The following is a 20,673-nucleotide window of genomic DNA, read 5'->3' as shown; positions in this document are numbered from 1 at the left end:
TGGCCAAGATAAAGCAAAGATAAGATAGAAAAAAAAATGCACACTGTCAAACATGTCATTAAACATTCCACAAAGGCAACTTAATTAACAAGTTTAGTGTGCAGATGCCATCTAATATTTTATCAAAAGCCTCAACTTGTTTCTTGATTGACAGTGAAGTATCTTTCCAGAACATAAAACGCTGCGGCTATCTGCATTTAAAAATCTGATTTTAAATTTTTTTTTAAATGAAGCGCTCTCTTACAGGATGCAGACTCTGCTTACTTTACAAACCCCAAGACTTCCTGAAGAGGACTTCAATGATGTTGTTGCATTCCTAATGCTTGAGCTCCACATTGAAATGGGTTAATTGCCTCTTCTATTTAGCTGAAAGGAAAATATTTTAGGAAGCTTTAAAAGGCTGGCAGCGCTGTTTACAAGGCAGAAGAATAGTGATGACGGAAAAATAAACTTAATTCTAATTAGTCATAGATATATTTTTTGGGAAGGTGGAGTATAATTAGGTAATGCACAAACCTGTAATGAATATCTATAGCACTGATACATCTCCAGTAAACAACAGAGTATCAGGTTTCTTTGGGGGGAAAAAATCTATTTTATGTATGTACAATTACACACCATACACAATCACAGTATACGAAAACAGTATGTACAGGAGAACATGACAAATACAATTTTGTCTTCAACTGTAAACAAGTGAACTGTAAACAAAAGGATGGCATCAAAATTTACTAACCACATTAAAGTCCAACCCAAGGCACATCCTCGAAAAAGCAAAGTCGTTGTCCCTTTTTGCCTTTGGGAGCATAACATAGCAGAATTTGAGGGAAAACATTTGTAAGATAAGTTCATCATGTAATTGGGAGCACTGTGTTGGCGGTCTTCTTCTGCGGAAGGTGGTTGTATCTGATCACTTTAAGTACAACGGATAAGTTGGATAAAAACATTTGCAACTAACGTTACAGTACAAAAGGAAAACACTTCATTGACAAGTGTTAACTCTTTGCTCCAGAGTATGTGAATGATAAACTATTCTGAACAAACGTATCCCTTGTAAATCTAGATTTTTCCCAGAACACTCACATTTCATTGTTTGAACTAGTACCACACATTTGGTAATTCATACAAGAAAAGTTACGTAAATATTTTGGACACAAGTATTGTGCTATCGCTCCTGCATGAATGAAACCATTTGTTTGGATCTGCCTTATAGGTGCCCTCCTAGGATACCCTAGTGAAATAGACGGGTTACACATACAGGCCACAACATTGGGCCTACCCAGTGATAAAGCTGGGCAAACCAGAGACGGGGTGTTTATAGGGGGCCAGCAGAGGAGTCTGAAGGTCCCAGGGAGAGGACAAGGTTTGGCTGTTAGAAGCAGGGGAGGTGCAGGGGGACAGAGGAGTAGATTGGGTACCCCAGAGGGGGGTCGGCTGCCTGGACAGTGAGGTTTCTCAGCATGATGGGGTGGGCCTGGATGCTGTAGCGCTCCTCGTCGTCGTTGGTGGCGTAGAGCAGCTCCCAGGACAGGTTAGCCCACTGGCCACGCACCCCCTCCCCGTTCAGATGGCCTACCTGAACCAGCTGCTCCTGCAGGGACAGAACCCGCCCTGTGTAAGTGCCCTGTGGAGAGAGGAGAAAAGCAGATAGGGGTCACTTACTGTACTGACCACTTAATACTTGCTACCAACAAAGACCAAGTTTATGGCTAATCTAAAGAATAGGTGTTTATTAGGTTACTATAGTGAGTTACTTAGTAACAAGAAAAACACTGAGGAGCAGTGTGGTCAGTAAGGTTACCATGGTGAGGTCATGGCCCAGTGAGAAAAGGAAAGGTTTCTCCTGTAGGACACTGTCCTGCCAGCCTTTCTCAGCCACCAGGCCGATGTACCAGTCCCTCTCATACTCCTCCAGGGTGCTGAACAGCTCATCAAGACTCTCCATGGGCCCCAGACTCGCCTGATCAAAGAGCAGCTTGAAACTGTACCTGAAAGCAAATAGATCAGGAGTTACAGGGACAAGCTTTGGATATAAACATTGAATATGTATAACACACATCCAGTATGAAAGTTTTAGATTCTCTAAGTTGAGTACAAACTACACCCATGTTTCACCCCTGCCCTCTTTACCTGAAAGCCTTAAGTGCAAGCTGGTAAAGTTCTTTGTTTTCAGAGAGCCACTTCAGCCCCTCTGTCCAAGGCACGTCCCCACTGTACACCCTGTACACATAGCTGGGGCTGGTGAAGGCAGACTCTGCCCCCAGGGAGATGAGGCATGACAGGGCCACCTGGGCATGGAGGTCCCTCAGCCCCCCATCCTCCTTCAGGGCTTTGGCCACATCCTCCGAAGCCTCGTCCTGAACGGCCAGCGCCAACCTTCCCAAAGTGAACCGAAACCAATCCTCAGGGAACAAGGGCCTGAGCTGCTGTAACCGGAACGGTAACAAGGGGGCTGTCCTCCACCCAAGGGGCAGGCTGAACAGCTCAGAGTGGGGGCAACTGAAGTTTTCATGGGCCAAGGTGCCGGAGGACTTTGTGGGTGGGACTTCAGGGTTCCTGCCTTTGTCCACAGCTGGCAGACCCAGACCCAAACCCAGAGGCTGCAAGGGCTGAAGGGCCGAGAGGGCCATGTTCTCAAACAGACTGTCCATCTCCACAGAACCTGGCAGCGAGGGGCCTGTCTGGAGCACTGCGTGTCCCAGCTGGGCCTCCGTACTCACCAACGCCACTGTCCGCCTGGCCGGCTGAGGCCCAAACAGGTCATCCTCATCTGACCAGTCACCAAAGGAGGTCAAACTGGAGCTGTCCCGTCTAAACTTGAGAGAGGAGATGTTGGACTCCACCATGATAGCCTCTGCAGGCTGGGTGACAGTCGATTGGCCAAGCTGGGAGGACTGGGACTTCCTGCCCCCGCCCCCTGTCCCCTCCTCAGTGCCCCAGGGGAATGCCTTTAGTCTCTGGACACAGTTCCTCAGCAGCAGCCACACCAGGGCCTTCAGGAAGTCATCCTGGAGCTTCCTCAGGTTGTCATGCGAGTCAATGATGCCTGAAAGCACATTGCGGGCATCGGAGTAGACGCGCACAGGCAGGGCAGCACATGGGGTGAGGGCGTTACCCCAGTGCAGGTTTATCCCCTGGTTGAGGCCAAGCCGCTCAGGGCGCTCAAAGGCCCCCTCAAACACCTCATCCACCCTCCGAGCCTCCACCGTGTGGCACGAGGTCTCCTGCAGCTCCAGACCCTGAAACAAAACAACCGTCAAATCTGTTGTCTACACTGCATGTTCACCCCAAATGAGTGATTCAAACAAATAACAACCATTTAAAGAACCACTACCTTGATGTTGACAGTACAGTAGCCATATCCTCTCTCTAAGATTATGATCCAAACCATACGGTCCTGGAAGCGACCCAGGAAGTGGGAGCCAGGAGTCAGAGCACCTTACGAGGGGAGGAAAGAAAACAAGCTTAGGCCTATCAGCTTCTTCATACACTTACCCCCAGCCAAGCTTTTTGACAAGGTTGACTCTATTCATAGCATATTCTCATCGCAGCCTTTGAGTGGTGTTAGATTTGGTCCCAGTCATCCCAGTGGTAATTTATTATTATAGGTCATGCAGTCAGAGATGATGTCCTCTGTGGTCTGGAGATGATAAAGCTTAGAGTCCATATATCATAGACATACAACACAGACGAGTGCCCCCTGGTCACACAGCCCTTTCATTTAGCATCAGTAGTGAGTCTCTTGGCTGACTCTGTGGATAACTTGGCTGCCAGATGAGCTGCAGGTTGATGCTTACCATTTCAGTTGTACAGGAAGGTCATGATACAGTTTAAACTGCCTGACTGCACAGAGATCTAAATATTGAATTCCTTCTCTGCCCTGGACTTTCCACTAGTCTCTAAATATTCATTCTTCTTATGGGAGTAGACTTTGTACGAGGGGGCCTTTCATTTTTGGTTAACAGAGGGGAGAAAGGACAGTTGTTTTTTGTGAAATGGTAGTGGCAGAGCGACGGTTGCTTTGTTTCAAGTTTGACTAGTGTTCTCATGGCTCAAGGATAATGTCATATCCCATAGCGACGTCTCGGAATAGTCAGACGCCGCCTCGTGATGGGAAGTGACACGCTGTGCGTTTTCCGCTCCCGCTCACTGATGCGCAGCCCCCAATGTCATAGAGGGGGCAAAGGAAAAAAGAGAAAACTACACTCCAAACCCTCCTTTTTTTACTGTGTGTATCAAGACCCAACAAGCGCTTAGCCTAAATTATACATCACAGCTCAGGCACCCCCAGCTAGCCAAGAAAACAATAAGATGGAGTGCTGACATCCCTGTAGCAGTTTGTCTGTTTTGAGTCGTCAACCCATAAATAATGAAGCTTGTACTTGCTTTTTTTCCCCGTGCCCCCCTTCCTGACAGAAAATGGAGCACTGAACAACATGTTTGAAGTGGCTCCAGTTAGGTTAAGAGTATTACGAGGTTAACGGTGTGGAAACATTGATGTAATTAACACAGATCAGAGTGATTTTGTTCAGATCACTTCACGGGAAGCACAACTGGATCCTGCAAGCTTGCATTTTACCGGGCGGCTCTACTGAGTGACTCACAAAATTCCTCTTAATATGAAACCAGCTATTTCATCTGTATACAGCCCCTGCTCGGCTGATCTAAAAGATCAGTGTCACTGATTGAGCACTAACACCCTGAGAACATATGCTCAACACATAATGTATATCAATTAAATGATCTAGGCTCTGTACTGTGAAATGTATACCTTCACTAACATCGTAAATAGTATACATTTCACAATAAACAGCATAGATCATTTAATTGAGATACTGCATTAGGTTTTTTCAGTTTACTCTTTTATCCTATTGTTGGGAAAAGGATTTTCCAACCACTAGCAGTACGAACAGAACACCTAAGTATCAGGTTTTTTTTTCTTTTTTTGTACAACGGCATAGATTGAATCTTGTATAAGCTACATTATTTTCACACACACAAAGCCATGTCTATAAATGATTAAACAGTTATATCAAAGCACTTTAACTGGACCAATGAATGGGAAAAACTTTCAAGAAGAAAAACAGACAGAGAGAAAGTAAGAGGGAGAAAACTAAAGAATGACACCCACTAACCAAGTGATCCCCTGGCAAAGGCGCTCCTCAGAGCACAGGCCAGGCTCCCACTCATCTGCTGGTAGTAGATGGAGTCTGGACAGGGGCAAGCGGTGCCCACGGGCCCAGGCCAACTGCGCTGAGGCCTGGGGAAGCCCACCAGAAAGATGGGCAGGGTGAAGAGGGGCAGCAAAGGAGCAGAGAGCATGGCTGACAGGACCACCACAGAGAGCAGCAGAGGACACAGGGAGGCATTCAGGACCAGGAGGGTCCCGGCCGACTGGCGCCGCTGTTTCTTCTCTGTCCAGGAGGTCACCAGCACGGCCAGGGCAAACTTCAGCTTGGACAGGAACTGGAGCAGCCTATCACTCAGCAGGCCCACCTGGGTAGGGCAAAGAGGGACGTAAAGAGTGTGATTGAACCATGACTCAGTAGTACTGCTTTGATTTTGTTTTCAGTGGAGAAAAACATTCTGGGGAAAACAACAACAACTAGACAATGAATCGATGACCTAAGCATGACAATGTTTAACCTATGATGTTACTAAATGTCATGCCTAACTATCTCTATGCCAGAAGTCATGGAATGTGTTATTACTAGAAGGAGCTGGACCCCTGTGCCCAGGCTGTCCCACCCAGGCAGTCTGGTGTCCCCTGCTGCCAGCCGCACTGACACCACCACCACCATCTGGAGCAGGGCATCTTCAGAGCTCTGCCACACCTGCACAACACAGAGACCCACGACTCAATTATCATGACCTAAATCATATTAATAACATAGTAAATGGTCATGATGAGGTCACTGGAAAGCAAATATCTCATTGATAAACATGCTTAGGTTCTACATAAGAGAATCCATGTGTACCACTCTGAAGGCCCGGGTGAATCCCACGCTGAGAGAGGCTGTGTGGAGCTGCTGAACAGAGCCATCCAGAGCCAGGAAAGCAACCATTGCAAAGGGAGACACTGCAAAGTAAAACAAAGTAATAAGATGCATGTATAGTTTTACAGTAATGACACGGCAAGCTCTATATTAAAAATATGAGCTCACCCAGATTGAGCAGCACCCTCCTGATAGCCCCAGCCACGTGGAGACCCCTGCTCCGCTGCTTGAACACCCGGACATTGGCCATTCCTCTTGGGTAAAGGGGGTTGAGGAACACTCCTCCAAAAACATAGGCTCCCTGGATCTCTCGGAGAGCCCAGCAGACGATGAAAAGGGTGATGAGGAGGTAGCTGACAGCATCTTGAGAACCCCTGGCAAAGTTCTGGGAGGGACTGAGAAAGTGATGTAAGAGCCCTGCCTCAGTCATGGCCCCCAGCAGCAGCCCCAGGTAGAGCAGCAGCTCACTGCAGCCCAGCCGCCAGCCAAACCTGCTGGGAGGGGCAGGTGATGCCCCCCTACGCCATCCACTGTCACCACACGCTCCCCTGGACCCTCCTCCACAATAAGTCCCAAACTGGCTGAGATCCAAACTAAGCAGAAACCCCATGGCCATCGAGAAGAGGACTACACCCAAGGTGGACGGGATGAAGAAGGTACAAACAGTAACACATACAGACATGGCGAACATCCCCAGCAATCTGTAGGAAGGACAGAGAGCACACAGAGAGTCAGAGAAGAGCTGCTCAAGCTCAACCATGCCAAGGAAACGGGCATATGGTAAAGATCTCAGGGAACCTAATCTGTGGCCAGTATAATCAGATGTAACTACATGTTGACAAAGTAAATGTTGACAAAAACAACTGATGTAGCAAGGAAAATATACCTAAGGTTACTGGACATGGGAGAGCCGCCCAAACCGAACACCAGAGCCTGTTCCATGCCCCAAAGGAGGAGGGCGTCCAGTGGTGACAACATACCCAGCGCCCACAGCAGAGGTAGGACCAGGAATACCACATGAAGCACCTGACTGGTTAGCTGGAGCTCTGGCACTGGACCTGTAAATCTGGACACCAGCATGGGAAAAAAACAAGAATCAAAGAGTCACAAAATGTAATGAATAATCTCCTCTGAAAATGTATCCATAACAAGTTTCAGAACAGTCATTGAGGCCAATTTAGTTATTTCTATCTTACCGATCAGCTAGGTCCACAGCTATGAAAGTTAATATGTAGAGTGGTCGGGTGAGTGGGGTGATCTCATAGGTGTCCTGTGCCTGGAATGTGGCCGTCTCTGTGGCCGTGTTGACGATAAGGGAGTACTCCGCTGTACACAGAGTCACCCAGCTCAGGACAAATACCACCAAGGCTACACCCACACTGCCATAGAGTGCAGTCAACCTGCCCAGGAGCACATACCATGTCCCCAGGCCACAGAGGGCCCCTGCCAGCACGGTGTGAAGCACCACATTCAGCCCAAACCTCTTCCCCGGGGCGATGAACCTCACCGTCTCTGGGCCTACACAGTGGGTGAACTCCACCTCCTCCTCATCTGCCAGGATGTTGGGCACTCCCAGCCGCTCCACCATGCCATTCCTGCGGGCAGCGTATAGTGCCAGGGCCTGCACACCCACTGCTGCCCCAAGCATGAGCAGACCAGAGAGCATGGCAGCGTGGAGCTCCTCCAGCAGCTGCAGCTGGCACAGCAGTGTGCCAATGCCACCTAACAGCCATGGTGTCAAGAATAAGACCACCTGGTTGACATAGACATAAGGCGGGGCACAGTAGCCCAACTTGAAGCGCGGACCCCCCAGCACCGTCTGAGGGAAGCGCTTCCAGAAGAACTCCTGCTTGTATTCATTGAGCAGGGGCACATCTGGCCCCATCCTGACCATGCCCTAGGGGGGTGCAGGTCATCTCCCCGGAGCTGCAGTACACTTCCGTGTCATCCTATAGGACAAGATCTAAGAGGCAGCTTGAGTCATTTGTCTGCCATAAAATTATTGCTGCAGGAGATCAAATTTACTCAATACAAAGACAGCAGTTGAATAAACACCAATGCCAGGTATATTACGAAAATATTGATAAACAATGTAGAATACCATGAAACACCTAATGTATTGTAAAAAAACAACACAGAATTAAATGGAACAAACTCCCTCAACCTACCAAACATGGCTATGTATTGTTGTCAACAGGTTTGCTAGCTAAGTTTTCAACTGCTGACAAAGAGAGCTGGCTGCCTGGTTGTGTCATTAGTGGTGGCATATAGTGGTGACTAAGTTCGTAGTTAGGTCAATATTATTGCATAGCTACAGTAGATGTTGTACAAACGAAGTAACCTTGACTCAGAAATGTAAACAATGATGGCTAGCAACGTTAGCGCAACAAGGTTACCAATAAAACATAATATAAGCTAGCTACATTCATATATGGTGTAGCTAACTAGCTACTTAGCGAATGTCAGACACACGGTTAGTGAATATTACTTGAAATACGCAATAACATTACCTAGCTACCATTGTAGCAGGCGAATAACGCTAGATGTCCGGATTTAACAACCAATATTGCTAGCAAACTGCAGTGCCTATAGTAGCTAACGTTAGCTAGCTATGTTACTTAACGTTACCTATGAATTGAGAGAAGGGATATCCTTCGAATCAAACGGCTGTCTTATTCATCTTCAATAGTAAGTATGGCAATTTGTTAAGATACCAAAAAGATGGCTAAATGCGTCTTTCCCAGTGATAAGCAATGATAGTTAGCTAGCTAACAACAGTAGCTGGCTAACAAAGCATAACCACAAGATGTGAGGGCGTGTGCTCCAACTAGGATAGGCAGGGTTTGCACTTTTCGACCAATTGGTGTACTGAGTGGGCGTGAAAAATCAGACAAACTCCACCTATCCATCCTCTCCATCCATTCATAGCCTACAGTCATTGCTCCCACCCCACTCGACAGCCACACACACACCTATACCATGACGAAACTCAAACAACAACCCTAACATCTGGCTGCATCAATTATATAAGCAGTATTCTCTAGTGTCTAGACAACTGTTCAGCGCACAGGAGGTTGGTGGCGCCTTAATTGGGGAGAACGGGCTCGTGGAAATGGCTGGAGTGGAATAGCATGGCATCAACTACATCAAACACATGGGTGTCTGATGCCATTCCATTCGCTCCCTTCCAGACATTATTATGAGCCGTCCCCCCAACAGCCTCCACTGGTTCAATGGTCTATTTGACAGAACAATATAAATGTTAGCTGCTTCCTGATCCAAGAATACATACACAGAATTATTCAGACATGGGATGAATAATAGGATGACATATAGCAGGGGTTATTCCTAATGTTTGCATTGAACTGCTCTTTTCCTATTTGCCTTCCCACCCAGAGAGCAAAATTGGTTGAAAGACGTCTTTTCAACATCTTTTCATTATATTGTGCTCATAGGGTTATGGATAGGTATAGCTAAGTATTATGATGGGTGGTAATTGATAAGGGATTTCCATTCCCATTACTGTATACAAACAGGGACCGTAGTCAGTTCACTGGGGTCAAGATCAACTCATAGTTCAGGGTTGTTTGAGAGCCACCTCTGAGACGCAGGGATTTGGATTGTGATAAGGCCAAAAAGGATCAGGATGTTGGGAGTTGTAGACGTGTAAAAGGGGGTGATTCCATACAGTGTCAGTAAAGCACTACTCACAGCAGATTTTGTTGTTATTGCCCTCAACAATTATTTCAAAGAGATAATTTGGGGTTAAACAGGATGGAAATGGCTTCATCTCATGAAAATCTTCACTGATCAGCTGATGTTTAAAACAGTCATCAGTAAACAACAAGTCCTTTAGGTATAATGAGATGGTAGGGGTGGACCCCTTGGTTTTAGAGGCAAAATAGGACAAGGCTATTACTATACAGTGCCAGTCAAAAGTTTGGACACACCTACTCATTCAAGGGTTTTTCTTTATTTGTACTATTTTATACATTGTAAAATAATAGTGAAGACATCAAAACTATGAAATAACACATGGAATCTTGTAGTAACCAAAAAAGTGTTAAACAAATCAAAATATATTTTAGATTTTAGGTTCTTCAAAGTAGCCACCCTTTGTCTTGATGAAAACTTTGCACACTCTTGGCATTCTCTCAACCAGCTTCACCTGGAATGCTTTTCCAACAGTCTTGAAGGAGTTCCCACATATACTGAGCACAACCCAATCGAGATGGTTTGGGATGAGTTGGACCGCAGAGTGAAGGAAAAGCAGCCCAACTCATCCCAAACCATCTTAATTGGGTTGAGGTCGGTGATTGTGGAGGCCAGGTCATCTGATGCAGCACTCCATCACTCTCCTTCTTGGTAAAATAGCTCTTACACAGCCTGGAGGTGTGTTGGGTCATTGTCCTGTTGAAAAACAAATGATAGTGGGACTAAGTGCAAACCAGATGGGATGACGTATCGCTGCAGAAGGCTGTGGTAGCCATGCTGGTTAAGTGTGCCTTGAATTCTAAATAAATCACTGACAGTGTCACTAGCAAAGTACCCCCACACCATCACACCTCCTCTTCCATGTTTCACGGTGGGAACCACACATGCGGAGATCATCCGTTCACCTACTCTGTGTCTCACAAAGACACTGCGGTTGGAACCAAAAATCTAAAATTTGGACTCATCAGACCAAATGACAGAATTCCACTGGTCTAATGTCCATTGCTCGTTTCTTGGCACAAGCAAGTCTCTTGTTCTTATTGGTGTGCTTTAGTAGTGGTTTCTTTGCAGAAATTCGACCATGAAGGCCTGATTCATGCAGTCTCCTCTGAACAGTTGATGTTGAGATGTGTCTGTTACTTGAACTCTGTGAAGCATGTATTTGGGCTGCAATTTCTGAGTCTGGTAACTCTAATGAACTTATCCTCTGCAGCAGAGGTAACTCTGGGTCTTCCTTTCCTGTGGCAGTCCTCATGAGACCCAGTTTCATCATATCGCTTGATGGTTTTTGCATCTGCACTTGAAGAAACGTTCAAAGTTCTTGACATTTTCGGATTGACTGACCTTCATGTCTTAAAGTAATGATGGACTGTCGTTTCTCTTTGCTTATTTGAGCTGTTCTTGCCATAATATGGACTTGGTCTTTTACCAAATAGGGCTATCGTCTGAATAGCAACCCTACGTTGTCACAACACAACTGATTGGCTCAAAAGCATTAAGAAGGAAAGAAATTCCACAAATGAACTTTAAAGAAGGCACACCTGTTAATTGAAATGCATACTAGGTGACTACCTCATGAAGCTGGTTGAGAGAATGCCAAGAATGTGCAAAGCTGTCATCAAGGCAAAGGGTGGCTACTTTGAAGAATCTCAAATATAAAATATATTTTGATTTGTTCACCACTTTTTTGTTTACTACATGATTCCATGTGTGTTCTTTCATAGTTTTGATGTCTTCACTATTATTCTACAATGTAGAAAATAGTAGAAATAAAGAAAAACCCTTGAATGAGTAGGTGTGTCCAAACATTTGACTGGTACTGTATGTACGAGTCAAATAAATAGCACAGATATTGTTGTCCAGGCAAAGTCAAAAACAAAGGGTTTACTAGCTCAGAATGTTATCCCTCAGGAACAATGAAAAGCACATCCATCGCTGTAATTAGAATGACATCAAATACATGGCTTCAGTCTTTGCTTCTTATCCCAAGTAATTTTTTTTTACCTTGGCACTTGCCAGTGTCTTTAATTCCTAGAGTTTATGCGCTCACCGCAGAAGACTCAAAGGATTACTAATATTAATATTACGTTTTAACTCATCGTTTAATACAAAAGAGCAAATCCTTTTGCTACTTTTGTTATTTTAGTATAATGAAAGTGATTGCGGTTTATAGCTTGTCTGGCCCCTCCAGATGTTATTTTTTCTGTCAGGGGAAGAGAGGAAGGAGGCCAAACAGGAGGATCATGGGGAGTAATCAAGATAAAAAAATATATATAATATATAAACACAAAGAAAGATCATCTAGAGCAAAGGAGATTACAATTGTTGTCGGCTAAGACTGAGAGGATGGGGTTGGACAGGAGGTTATGCTCTTCTGTTATCTTGAAAAAAAGCAATCTATGCACCATGTAATACACAAATGGAAAAACCCCTCAGCAGTCACAACAACCTATATTACACCCTGTAGTCCTGCCACAGTGAAACTCAAATATAACCCTCGTCCACGTTTTGTCTTTACATACAGTACCTTCATAAAGTATTCATACCCCTTGACTTATTCCACATTTTACTGTGTTACAGCCTGAATTGCAAATTGATTAAATTGTTGTCTTTTCTCACCAATCTACACACCATACCCCATAATGACAAAGTGAAAACATCTTATTGGAAATGTTTGTAAATGTATTGAAAATGAAATGCAGAAATATCTAATTGACATAGTAAGTATTCACACCCATACGTCAATACTATGTAGAAGCACCTTTGTAAGTAATTACAACTGTGAGTATTTTGGGTTATGCCTCTGAGCTTTCCATACCTGATTAGTGTAACATTTGCCCATTAATCTTTTCAGAATTCTTCACATTCTGTCAAATTGGTTGTAGATCATTGCTAGACAACCATTTTCAGGTCTTGCCATAGATTTTCAAGTAGATTTAAGTCAAAACTGTAACTTGGCCACTCAGGAACATTCATTGTCTTCTTGGTAAGCTACTCCAGTGTAGATTTGTCCTTGTGTTTTAGGTTATTGTCCTGCTGAAAGATAAATTCATCTCCCAGTGTCTGGTGGAAAGCAGACTGAACTAGTTTAGCCTCTAGGATTTTGCCTGTGATTACCTTCATTACGTTTCTTTTTCACCCATAACATGATGCAACCACCACTATGCTTGAAAATATGGAGAGTGGCACTCAATAATTTGTTGTATTACATTTGCCCCAAACATAACACTTTGTATTCAGGACAAAAGGTGAATTTCTTTGCCACATTTGTTGCAGTGTTACATTTGTGCCTTGTGGCAAACAGGATGCATGTTTTGTTATAAACTCAGCAAAAAAAGAAACGTCCTCTCACTGCTAACTGCGTTTATTTTCAGAAAACTTAACATGTGTAAAGATTCAACAACTGACACATAAACTGCATTAAGTACTGCAGTGCATCTCCTCCTCATGGACTGCACCAGATTTGATAGTTCTTGCTTTGAGATGTTACCCCACTCTTACACCAAGGCACCTGCAAGTTCCCGGACATTTCTGGGGGGAATGGCCCTAGCCCTCACCCTCTGATCCAACAGGTCCCAGACGTGCTCAATGGGATTGAGATCCGGGCTCTTCGCTGGCCATGGCAGAACACTGACATTCCTGTCTTTCAGGAAATCACACACAGAATGAGCAGTATGGCTGGTGGCATTGTCATGCTGGAGGGTCATGTCAGGATGAGCCTGCAGGAAGGGGTACCACATGAGGGAGGAGGATGTCTTCCCTGTAACGCACAGCATTGAGATTGCCTGCAATGACAAGCTCAATCCGATGAAGCTGTGACACACCGCCCCAGACCATGACGGACCCTCCCCTTCCAAATTGACCCCGCTCCTGAGTACAGGCCTCGGTGTAACGCTCATTCCTTCGACGATAAACGCGAATCCAACCATCACCCAACCATCACCATGACTCGTCAGTGAAGAGCACTTTTTTCCAGTCCTTTCTGGTCCTGCGACGGTGGGTTTGTGCCCATATGCCCACGTGCCCACGTTGTTGCCAGTGATGTCTGGTGAGGACTTGCCTTACAACAGGCCTACAAGCCCTCAGTCCTGTCTCAGCCTATTGCGGACAATCTGAGCACTGATGGAGGGATTGTGCGTTCCTGGAGTAACTCGGGCAGTTGTTGTTGCCATCCTGTACCTGTCCCGCAGGTGTGATGTTCGGATGTATTGATCCTTTGCAGGTGTTGTTACACATGGTCTGCCACTGCACGGATGATCAGCTGTCCATTCTGGCTCCCTGTAGCGCTGTCGTAGGCGTCTCACAGTATGGACATTGCAATTTCTTGCCCTGGCCACATCTGCAGTCCTCATGCCTCCTTGCAACATGCCTAAGGCACATTCACGCAGATGAGCAGGGACCCTGGGCATCTTTCATTTGGTGTTTTTCAGAGTCAGTAGAAAGGCCTCTTTAGTGGCCTAAGTTTTCAGAACTGTGACCTTAATTGCCTACCGTCTATATGCTGTTAGTGTCTTAACGACCGTTCCACAGGTGCAAGTTCATTAATTGTTTATGGTTCATTGAACAAGCATGGGAAACAGTGTTTAAACCCTTTACAATGAAGATCTGTTAAGTTATTTGGATTTTTATGAATTATCTTTGAAAGACAGGGTTCTGAAAAAGGGACATTTCTTTTTTTGCTGAGTTTAATTTTATTCTGTACAAGCTTCTTTTCCCTCTGTCATTTAGGTGAGTATTGGGGAGTAACTACAATGTTGTTGATCCATCCTCAGTTTTCTCCTATCGCAGCCATTAAACTTTGTAACTGTTTTAAAGTCACCATTGGCCTCTTGATTAAATCCCTGAGCAGTTTCCTTCCTCTCCAGCAACTGAGTTAGGAGGGATGCCTGTATCTTTGTAGAGACTGGGTGTATTGATACACCATCCAAAGTTTAATTAATAACTTCACCATGCTCAAAGGGATACTCAATGTCTGTTTTTTTTCTTTCTTATTTTTTACCCTTCTTTGTGAGGCATTGGAAAGATGTCCCTGGTCTTTGTGGTTGAATCTGTGTTTGAAATTCACTGCTCGACTGAGACACCTTACAGATAATTGTATGTGTGGGGTACAGAGATGAGGTAGTCAAGCTAACTGTACTTATTTAGGCTTGCCATAACAAAGGGTTGAATACTTATTTACTCAGTACATTTCAGCTTTACATTTTTAATGAATTTGCACAAAAAAAAAACATAATTCCACTTTGACATTATGGGGTATTGTGTGTAGGTCTGTGCACACCCCCAGGCTGTAACACAACAACATTTGGGAAAAGTCAATGGGTGTGTATACTTTCTGAAGGCACTGTATAGGCTGATAGTGGGATAACAATTTATGAATTAAAACTTGCAGGGTCAGGAAAGGAGCAACATCCATGCTAAACATAATGCTGGGAATTTGCAAAGACCACTGAGATAAAGCTATAGCATAATGCACACTGAACGCAGTGCATTCTGACTGTAGCCTACATTAATCTTGATCTGAGATCCCAAAGAAATACAGTACAGATACCTCAATGGAGCAGTAATGTCTATGTTTGGGCTTGAGACTGGTTATGGTCAGGGGATGGTTAAGCGTAGAGTTGCAATTGGTCCCAGAATATTTGTGGAGCTAGATATAGTGTTAACATGGATGCTCTTGCCCGTAAGCATCCAGTTGATGCAAATTATACTCGGTCATCGTAGTCACTGAAAGCACATTCAAGTATAAGCTTATAATCCAATGAATAATATATCAACTGAAAAAATAAATAATGTTCCTTTTTTTCTAAGGATAAGATTATGCTTCCTGAGTAGTATATCCACACAGGATCAGATGTATTTTCCCCTTCTCTCTCATTTTCCCTTTCTCTCTTCTTTACTGTCTTTTCTTTTTTGTTCCAGGGAGATAGACAGGAAATTAATTACAACGAGACTGACCGACCACATCAATAACAGTTTTTACAGAGGGCATTATGTTAAGATGATCTCTGAATGGGGCATTTGCTTGTGGGGCTGTAAAACTGACTTGGCAACATAAAACGTACCTCTTGAGAAATAAATACAGTCAAATGTTGATGCTGCTGCCTTGTGGAAACACACTTGGTTGCCATAGTAAAATACAATTTCATAATAAGCATTCAAGGAAACTGATTTGTGTTGCCGTAATTGTAACCTCTACATCACACACAGCTTCGAAGTGTGTTATGAATGTGTAATATATTGTTCCTCATGACTTGATCCCAGAATATTTTCCATTATAATGAATATAGAACTAGGCTATATCTTTCAAAAATTGTGGTATTTCTTCAACTCTTGGACACATTTTAGTGTTAATTGTGCTTTATAGTCTGTATTATTTGATGATTGGGCTTAAAACATCCATTAACCTGCTCAACCCTTTCACTTCACCCACAACCCCCAACCCCCTGCACTGGAAACTGAGTAGATAGCACTGAAAATATGGTTCATTCAGCAATTATTCACAGAGTCTTTGGCTAATGGTACTCTGAATGCACAGACACAGCAAAATGTAGAGAGTCAGTGGACCAGCAGTAATGGCCCCATGTAGAGAGAGAGAGAGAGAGAGAGAGAGAGAGAGTGTGTGTGTGTCTGTGTGTGTCTGTGTGTGTGCAGCATGTGTGTGGGGTGTGGGGTATAAAGCATAATTCTCGACAAGTGCAAACATGTCTAATGATGAAGCTATACTATGGTTGCAGAGACTCACACTCACTCTTCCTTACCACTCCCCCCTCCCAGGCTCCATATCAGGCAGATGAAAACATAACCTGTCACATTCCATCCCATTAAACCAGCTATGAACCATGTGCTCTAGAGAGAGAGAAAGAGAGGGGAGAGTGGGTAGGAGAAGAGAGAGGAGCACAGAGTGAGAGGAGATAGGGGGGGGGGGGGGGGGGGGTGACGGCCAAGTGCATCTGGGCTCACCCAAGACTAATGCATTATTCACAATCTTTATGCTAATGTAATTTTTATGCAAAAAATACGGACAGATATATCCAAGGGACAAACACACTGTAGGAAGGACTTTACTTAGTGCGTATCTAGACCTATGTACATACTGTACATACAAACATGTACACATATCACATATCCACACATACTGTACTTAAATGAGTCATGTGCACTTATCCATTGGAATATCTAATGCATTAGACAACTCACATCAAGCCCCAAATCTGTGCATTACAGTGCTTTTCAGTGAGGGCCCATCAGCTGCCATTTGATGTCAAGCAAAGCAAGGTAATGACAGTGCACTTACACACTCAGTCATTAGCCCTGCTTAATGCTGGGAGTTAACACAAATTAAGTGAAGTTAAGTACATGCATTAGAGGAGCTCTTTAGGGTAGAGAGCATTTCACTCTTGCAGGAACTGGATGTTGTTCCATACGTTTTGAACAGGTCACGTTAGCTGTGAGCATAACCTAGAGCATTACTGAACATCGACTCAACCTGGCCTTGAATCAAAGTGTTACTCGGTGGAATAGAATTTACAGTGGACTGACTGACAGTGGTCTGAGGGCAGGGAGGATGGAACACGAGGGACACCTAGTGGTCACAATGGTGTCACTGTGTGGGAAACTAACACTTGCTTCATGGTGGTGTTGATCATTAGCTGAGGGCACAAATAGGGAATACATGTTCTTGTTACACCCAGAGTACATTTTATTTCCCTCTGGGAAGTTTCAGTGCTTAACAGGATAGTTCAAAATGACATTGGTTTCCTAACCCTGTCGGCAGTCTATGACAAGGTATGATAGCAATCCATGCTTTGGTTTCATTTCCCTGGCAGTTTCCACGTGTCAGGGAAACTACGTTTTAGCATTTATGGCACAAATTCCATATTAGCATATTTTGTGAATCATGTTCAAATCATCTATAAGTGACTTTGTTGAGATTCAATTAATTTGAGATACTTTCGGATGATTTGGACACGATGCACGAAAAATTCTAATATCGGTAACATGTCTTGAATGGGATTTGTGCCACAAATGTGGGAATGCATGTGGAAACAGTGCCAGGGAAACTAAACCAAAACATGGATTGCTGTCATACCTTGCCATAGACTGCTGACAGCACGTGTCAAACTCATTCCACGGAGAGCCGAGTGTCTGCAGGTTTTCTCTCCACCCTTGTACTTGATTGATGAATTAAGGTCACTAATTACTAAGGAACTCGACTCAACTGGTTGTCTAGGTCTTAATTGAAAGGAAAAACCAAAAACCTGTAGACACTCAGCCCTCCATGGAATGAGTGATACCCCTGGTTTACAGGGTTTGGAAACCAATATGTTATTTTGTCATTCGGGTGAACTATTCGTTTAAATACTGTACTTAGAGGACATGTCTTGTTTTTGGTAAAAGTAATAGTACTGAGCAAGAGTAACATGAATACGGCAATGATGGCAAGTAAGTCAGCTTGCACATCAACCAAAGGGCCAACTGTAAGCGATCACTGGTTTATTTGCAGTAACAGTCCATGAGAGACACATATTAGAGGGAAAACCATACTGGGTCTTTAAAAAGAGGCTAACATGCTGAAACTGACAGATCTCTGCAATCCATTTGGACCTCATTCAAGGTTATGGCTCCATCTGAGTGACTGCAGATTATTGTCCACAGAGAGGTGTGCGAAAGCTGGATTATCCACTTGTTGGGGATCCATTTGACCCGATGAACACAACATGCCAGCCTCAAAAGCCCTTGCATCTGTGGGTGTTTTTCACATTTTTTCCAGTTTTGGAGGCGAGGAAAGGAGTATGATGGACGTGACTTCAAACCTCACAGTATTAAATAGATTACAGTGGTGACTGGTTGGAGAATAACAGTTGTGTATAGAAAGAGGCAGTTGTTCATGCCACACTCACCTAACATAGGGATACTGTACTCAGCTCTATTCAAGTATCAACTGAGGATCCTTGGTCCTGAATGGGTTGGTCCCCCCAAAAAATACGTTACTTGAAAAATATATACAGACATATATTTCGACAAACCATACAGCAGTTTGCGTCACATTTTGTGTCACAAAAATAACCATGTATAAATTCTAAACAAACAAAGTAAAGGACGTAATCTGCAGTTGAGTTATATACAGTCTATAGAGCAGAAGTTCAGCTGATTTGAGCAACATTCCCACCACTTCTCTGTCAGTGCAACTGCACACACAGGAGCATCAGGATCATCCCATTGCTGTACTGGCGGCTTAGATTGCGGGTTTAGGAACACACCCGTCTGGAATATGTAAAAGAATAGCATGCACACACACACAGGTAAGGTTTTGCAGTGTATCCTCTGACATGTAAAATATAATAAAATCACATTATCACAAAGAGTAATCACATTAGCAAGCATGACTATCTATCGGCATGCACAAGATTAAGTGGATCAACCTGCAATAGAGGGAGGTAGTAGCTTTTGCAACAGTTAGTGCAGCAACACAAGAGCCTGAGTTTAGATTATTTACCTACCCACTGTTGGTTGGGGTAGGTGATAAGGTCCCTGTACCCGTTGGTTGGCAGGGTGCTTGCTGTTCTTCTGATCTGCCTGAATGTCCTCACTGCCTGGGCAATACGGGCGTGGTTGGCAGTGCTGCTGTGCTTTTGTTTCTCATCTGAGATGGGAATTAACACAGTTGTGTGAATGTAAGTGTTGCCTCTGACAGGATGAGAGTGTCAAACCCTAATGACTGGAGGACCGAGCCTAATGAGTCCCACAGTATAACCGAAGAGAGAGAGAGAGTGAGAAGTATGATCTCTGTGTTGGCTAAACTACATAAAAGTCATCAGTTATTAATATCACACCTCTGCCCATCATGGAGGTGAATGAAACATCAGTGTTCCGCATTACAAGACACCTGTATTTTAGAATGTTGGTATTTCAATAATATTGATATCATGATGCACTGTGCAGATGTACTGTGTGTGACAGATGACAAGGAGTGCTAACTAACGTTTGGGCGTGTTGTGGGGCAGTGCTTAGTCCAGGTTGCAGGCAATGTTCCTTCTAAACTGTGCAGTGTGTGGGCACGCAGCTCCCCCGGGACTGCTGTGCAGAAGAAATATCAGCCCACGCAGGGAAGCACGAGGTTGAACTTCACTCAACTTTCTAGTTTTCCCCTTTAGTTAACACTATCAACGTTTCCCTTTACTGTGTGAATTGTGGTTGAATTAACGCAATAGCCATTTTCAATGCAACATACCGAAACAAAAAGAACTATGCAATAGATTTTCTTGTAGGCAGAGCGCATTGGAGTAGGATTCTATTGCATTGACAGGCACGAGTCAGGCCCGTACTCTACACAGACCGGTGCACCTTAACCAATCAGAGCTGCAGTATCCCTATATGCAAATAGACCATCGCCATATTTGGATCTGTGCCATTCAATCTGAACTGGACTGTGTTTACAGCATGAGTGGTGGCGAGTAGATGCACTTGTTTTGAGATCAAAGCAAGAGCTGCATGTAGCCAGGTGTGTACATTTGTTCATATTCTTTGCTAGTGAGTTATTGGCCCAGTTATAGCTCATTTCTAGTCAGCAATGGGGGAGTGGTTGCTTCCTACAAGAGCAAAAAACGTATGCATTTCAAACCATCTTTGAAAAACAATCGCTTTTTTTTCCTGTCTTAAAGGGGCAGTGTTATATTTTATAAATTGTGTTTTGGAAAGTGGTTTCTTGCAACAAAAAAACTTTTTCAGTCACCTCCTTGTCTGAAGGACAAGTGGATAAACAGGTTAATGTCAAGCCCTGCATGTTTTTTTCTAAAGTCTCATGGAATGTAGGCCTAGCTTGAACACCACACATTGGCTGCTACTGTAGGCTGAACGATAGAACAGCTATTTCCATGTTAAAATGTTATAGGATGCATTTTCTCCATAGTTTTGGGGTTCTTTTACCCCTTTTTCGTGATATCCAATTGGTAGTTACAGTCTT

General features: G+C 44.1%; 1 protein-coding gene across 2 annotated transcripts; it reads right to left on the bottom strand.

Moving 5' to 3' along the window:
- Positions 1–571: 571 nt before the first annotated feature.
- On the bottom strand, positions 572–8,840 carry LOC106598670 (pecanex-like protein 4). Of its 2 annotated transcripts, none has more exons than XM_014189723.3 (11): positions 8,507–8,840; positions 7,193–7,959; positions 6,883–7,062; positions 6,165–6,697; positions 5,979–6,079; positions 5,712–5,834; positions 5,136–5,496; positions 3,335–3,438; positions 2,131–3,239; positions 1,802–1,988; positions 572–1,624 (listed from the first exon to the last, which is right to left on the bottom strand). In XM_014189723.3, exons 2-11 carry the CDS (start codon positions 7,888–7,890, stop codon positions 1,373–1,375), a joined length of 3,648 nt encoding a protein of 1,215 aa, XP_014045198.1. In that variant the 5' UTR covers positions 7,891–7,959; positions 8,507–8,840; the 3' UTR covers positions 572–1,372. The 2 variants fall into 2 exon arrangements, with proteins under 2 accessions (XP_014045198.1, XP_014045182.1); XM_014189707.3 differs by having other exon boundaries at positions 8,625–8,840.
- Between the last annotated feature and the right edge of the window lie 11,833 nt (positions 8,841–20,673).

Source organism: Salmo salar, chromosome 01 (assembly GCF_965601325.2).
Source record: "Salmo salar chromosome 01, fSalSal1, whole genome shotgun sequence".
Lineage (NCBI taxonomy): Eukaryota > Metazoa > Chordata > Actinopteri > Salmoniformes > Salmonidae > Salmo > Salmo salar.
This window is presented reverse-complemented; position numbering and strand designations above follow the sequence as displayed.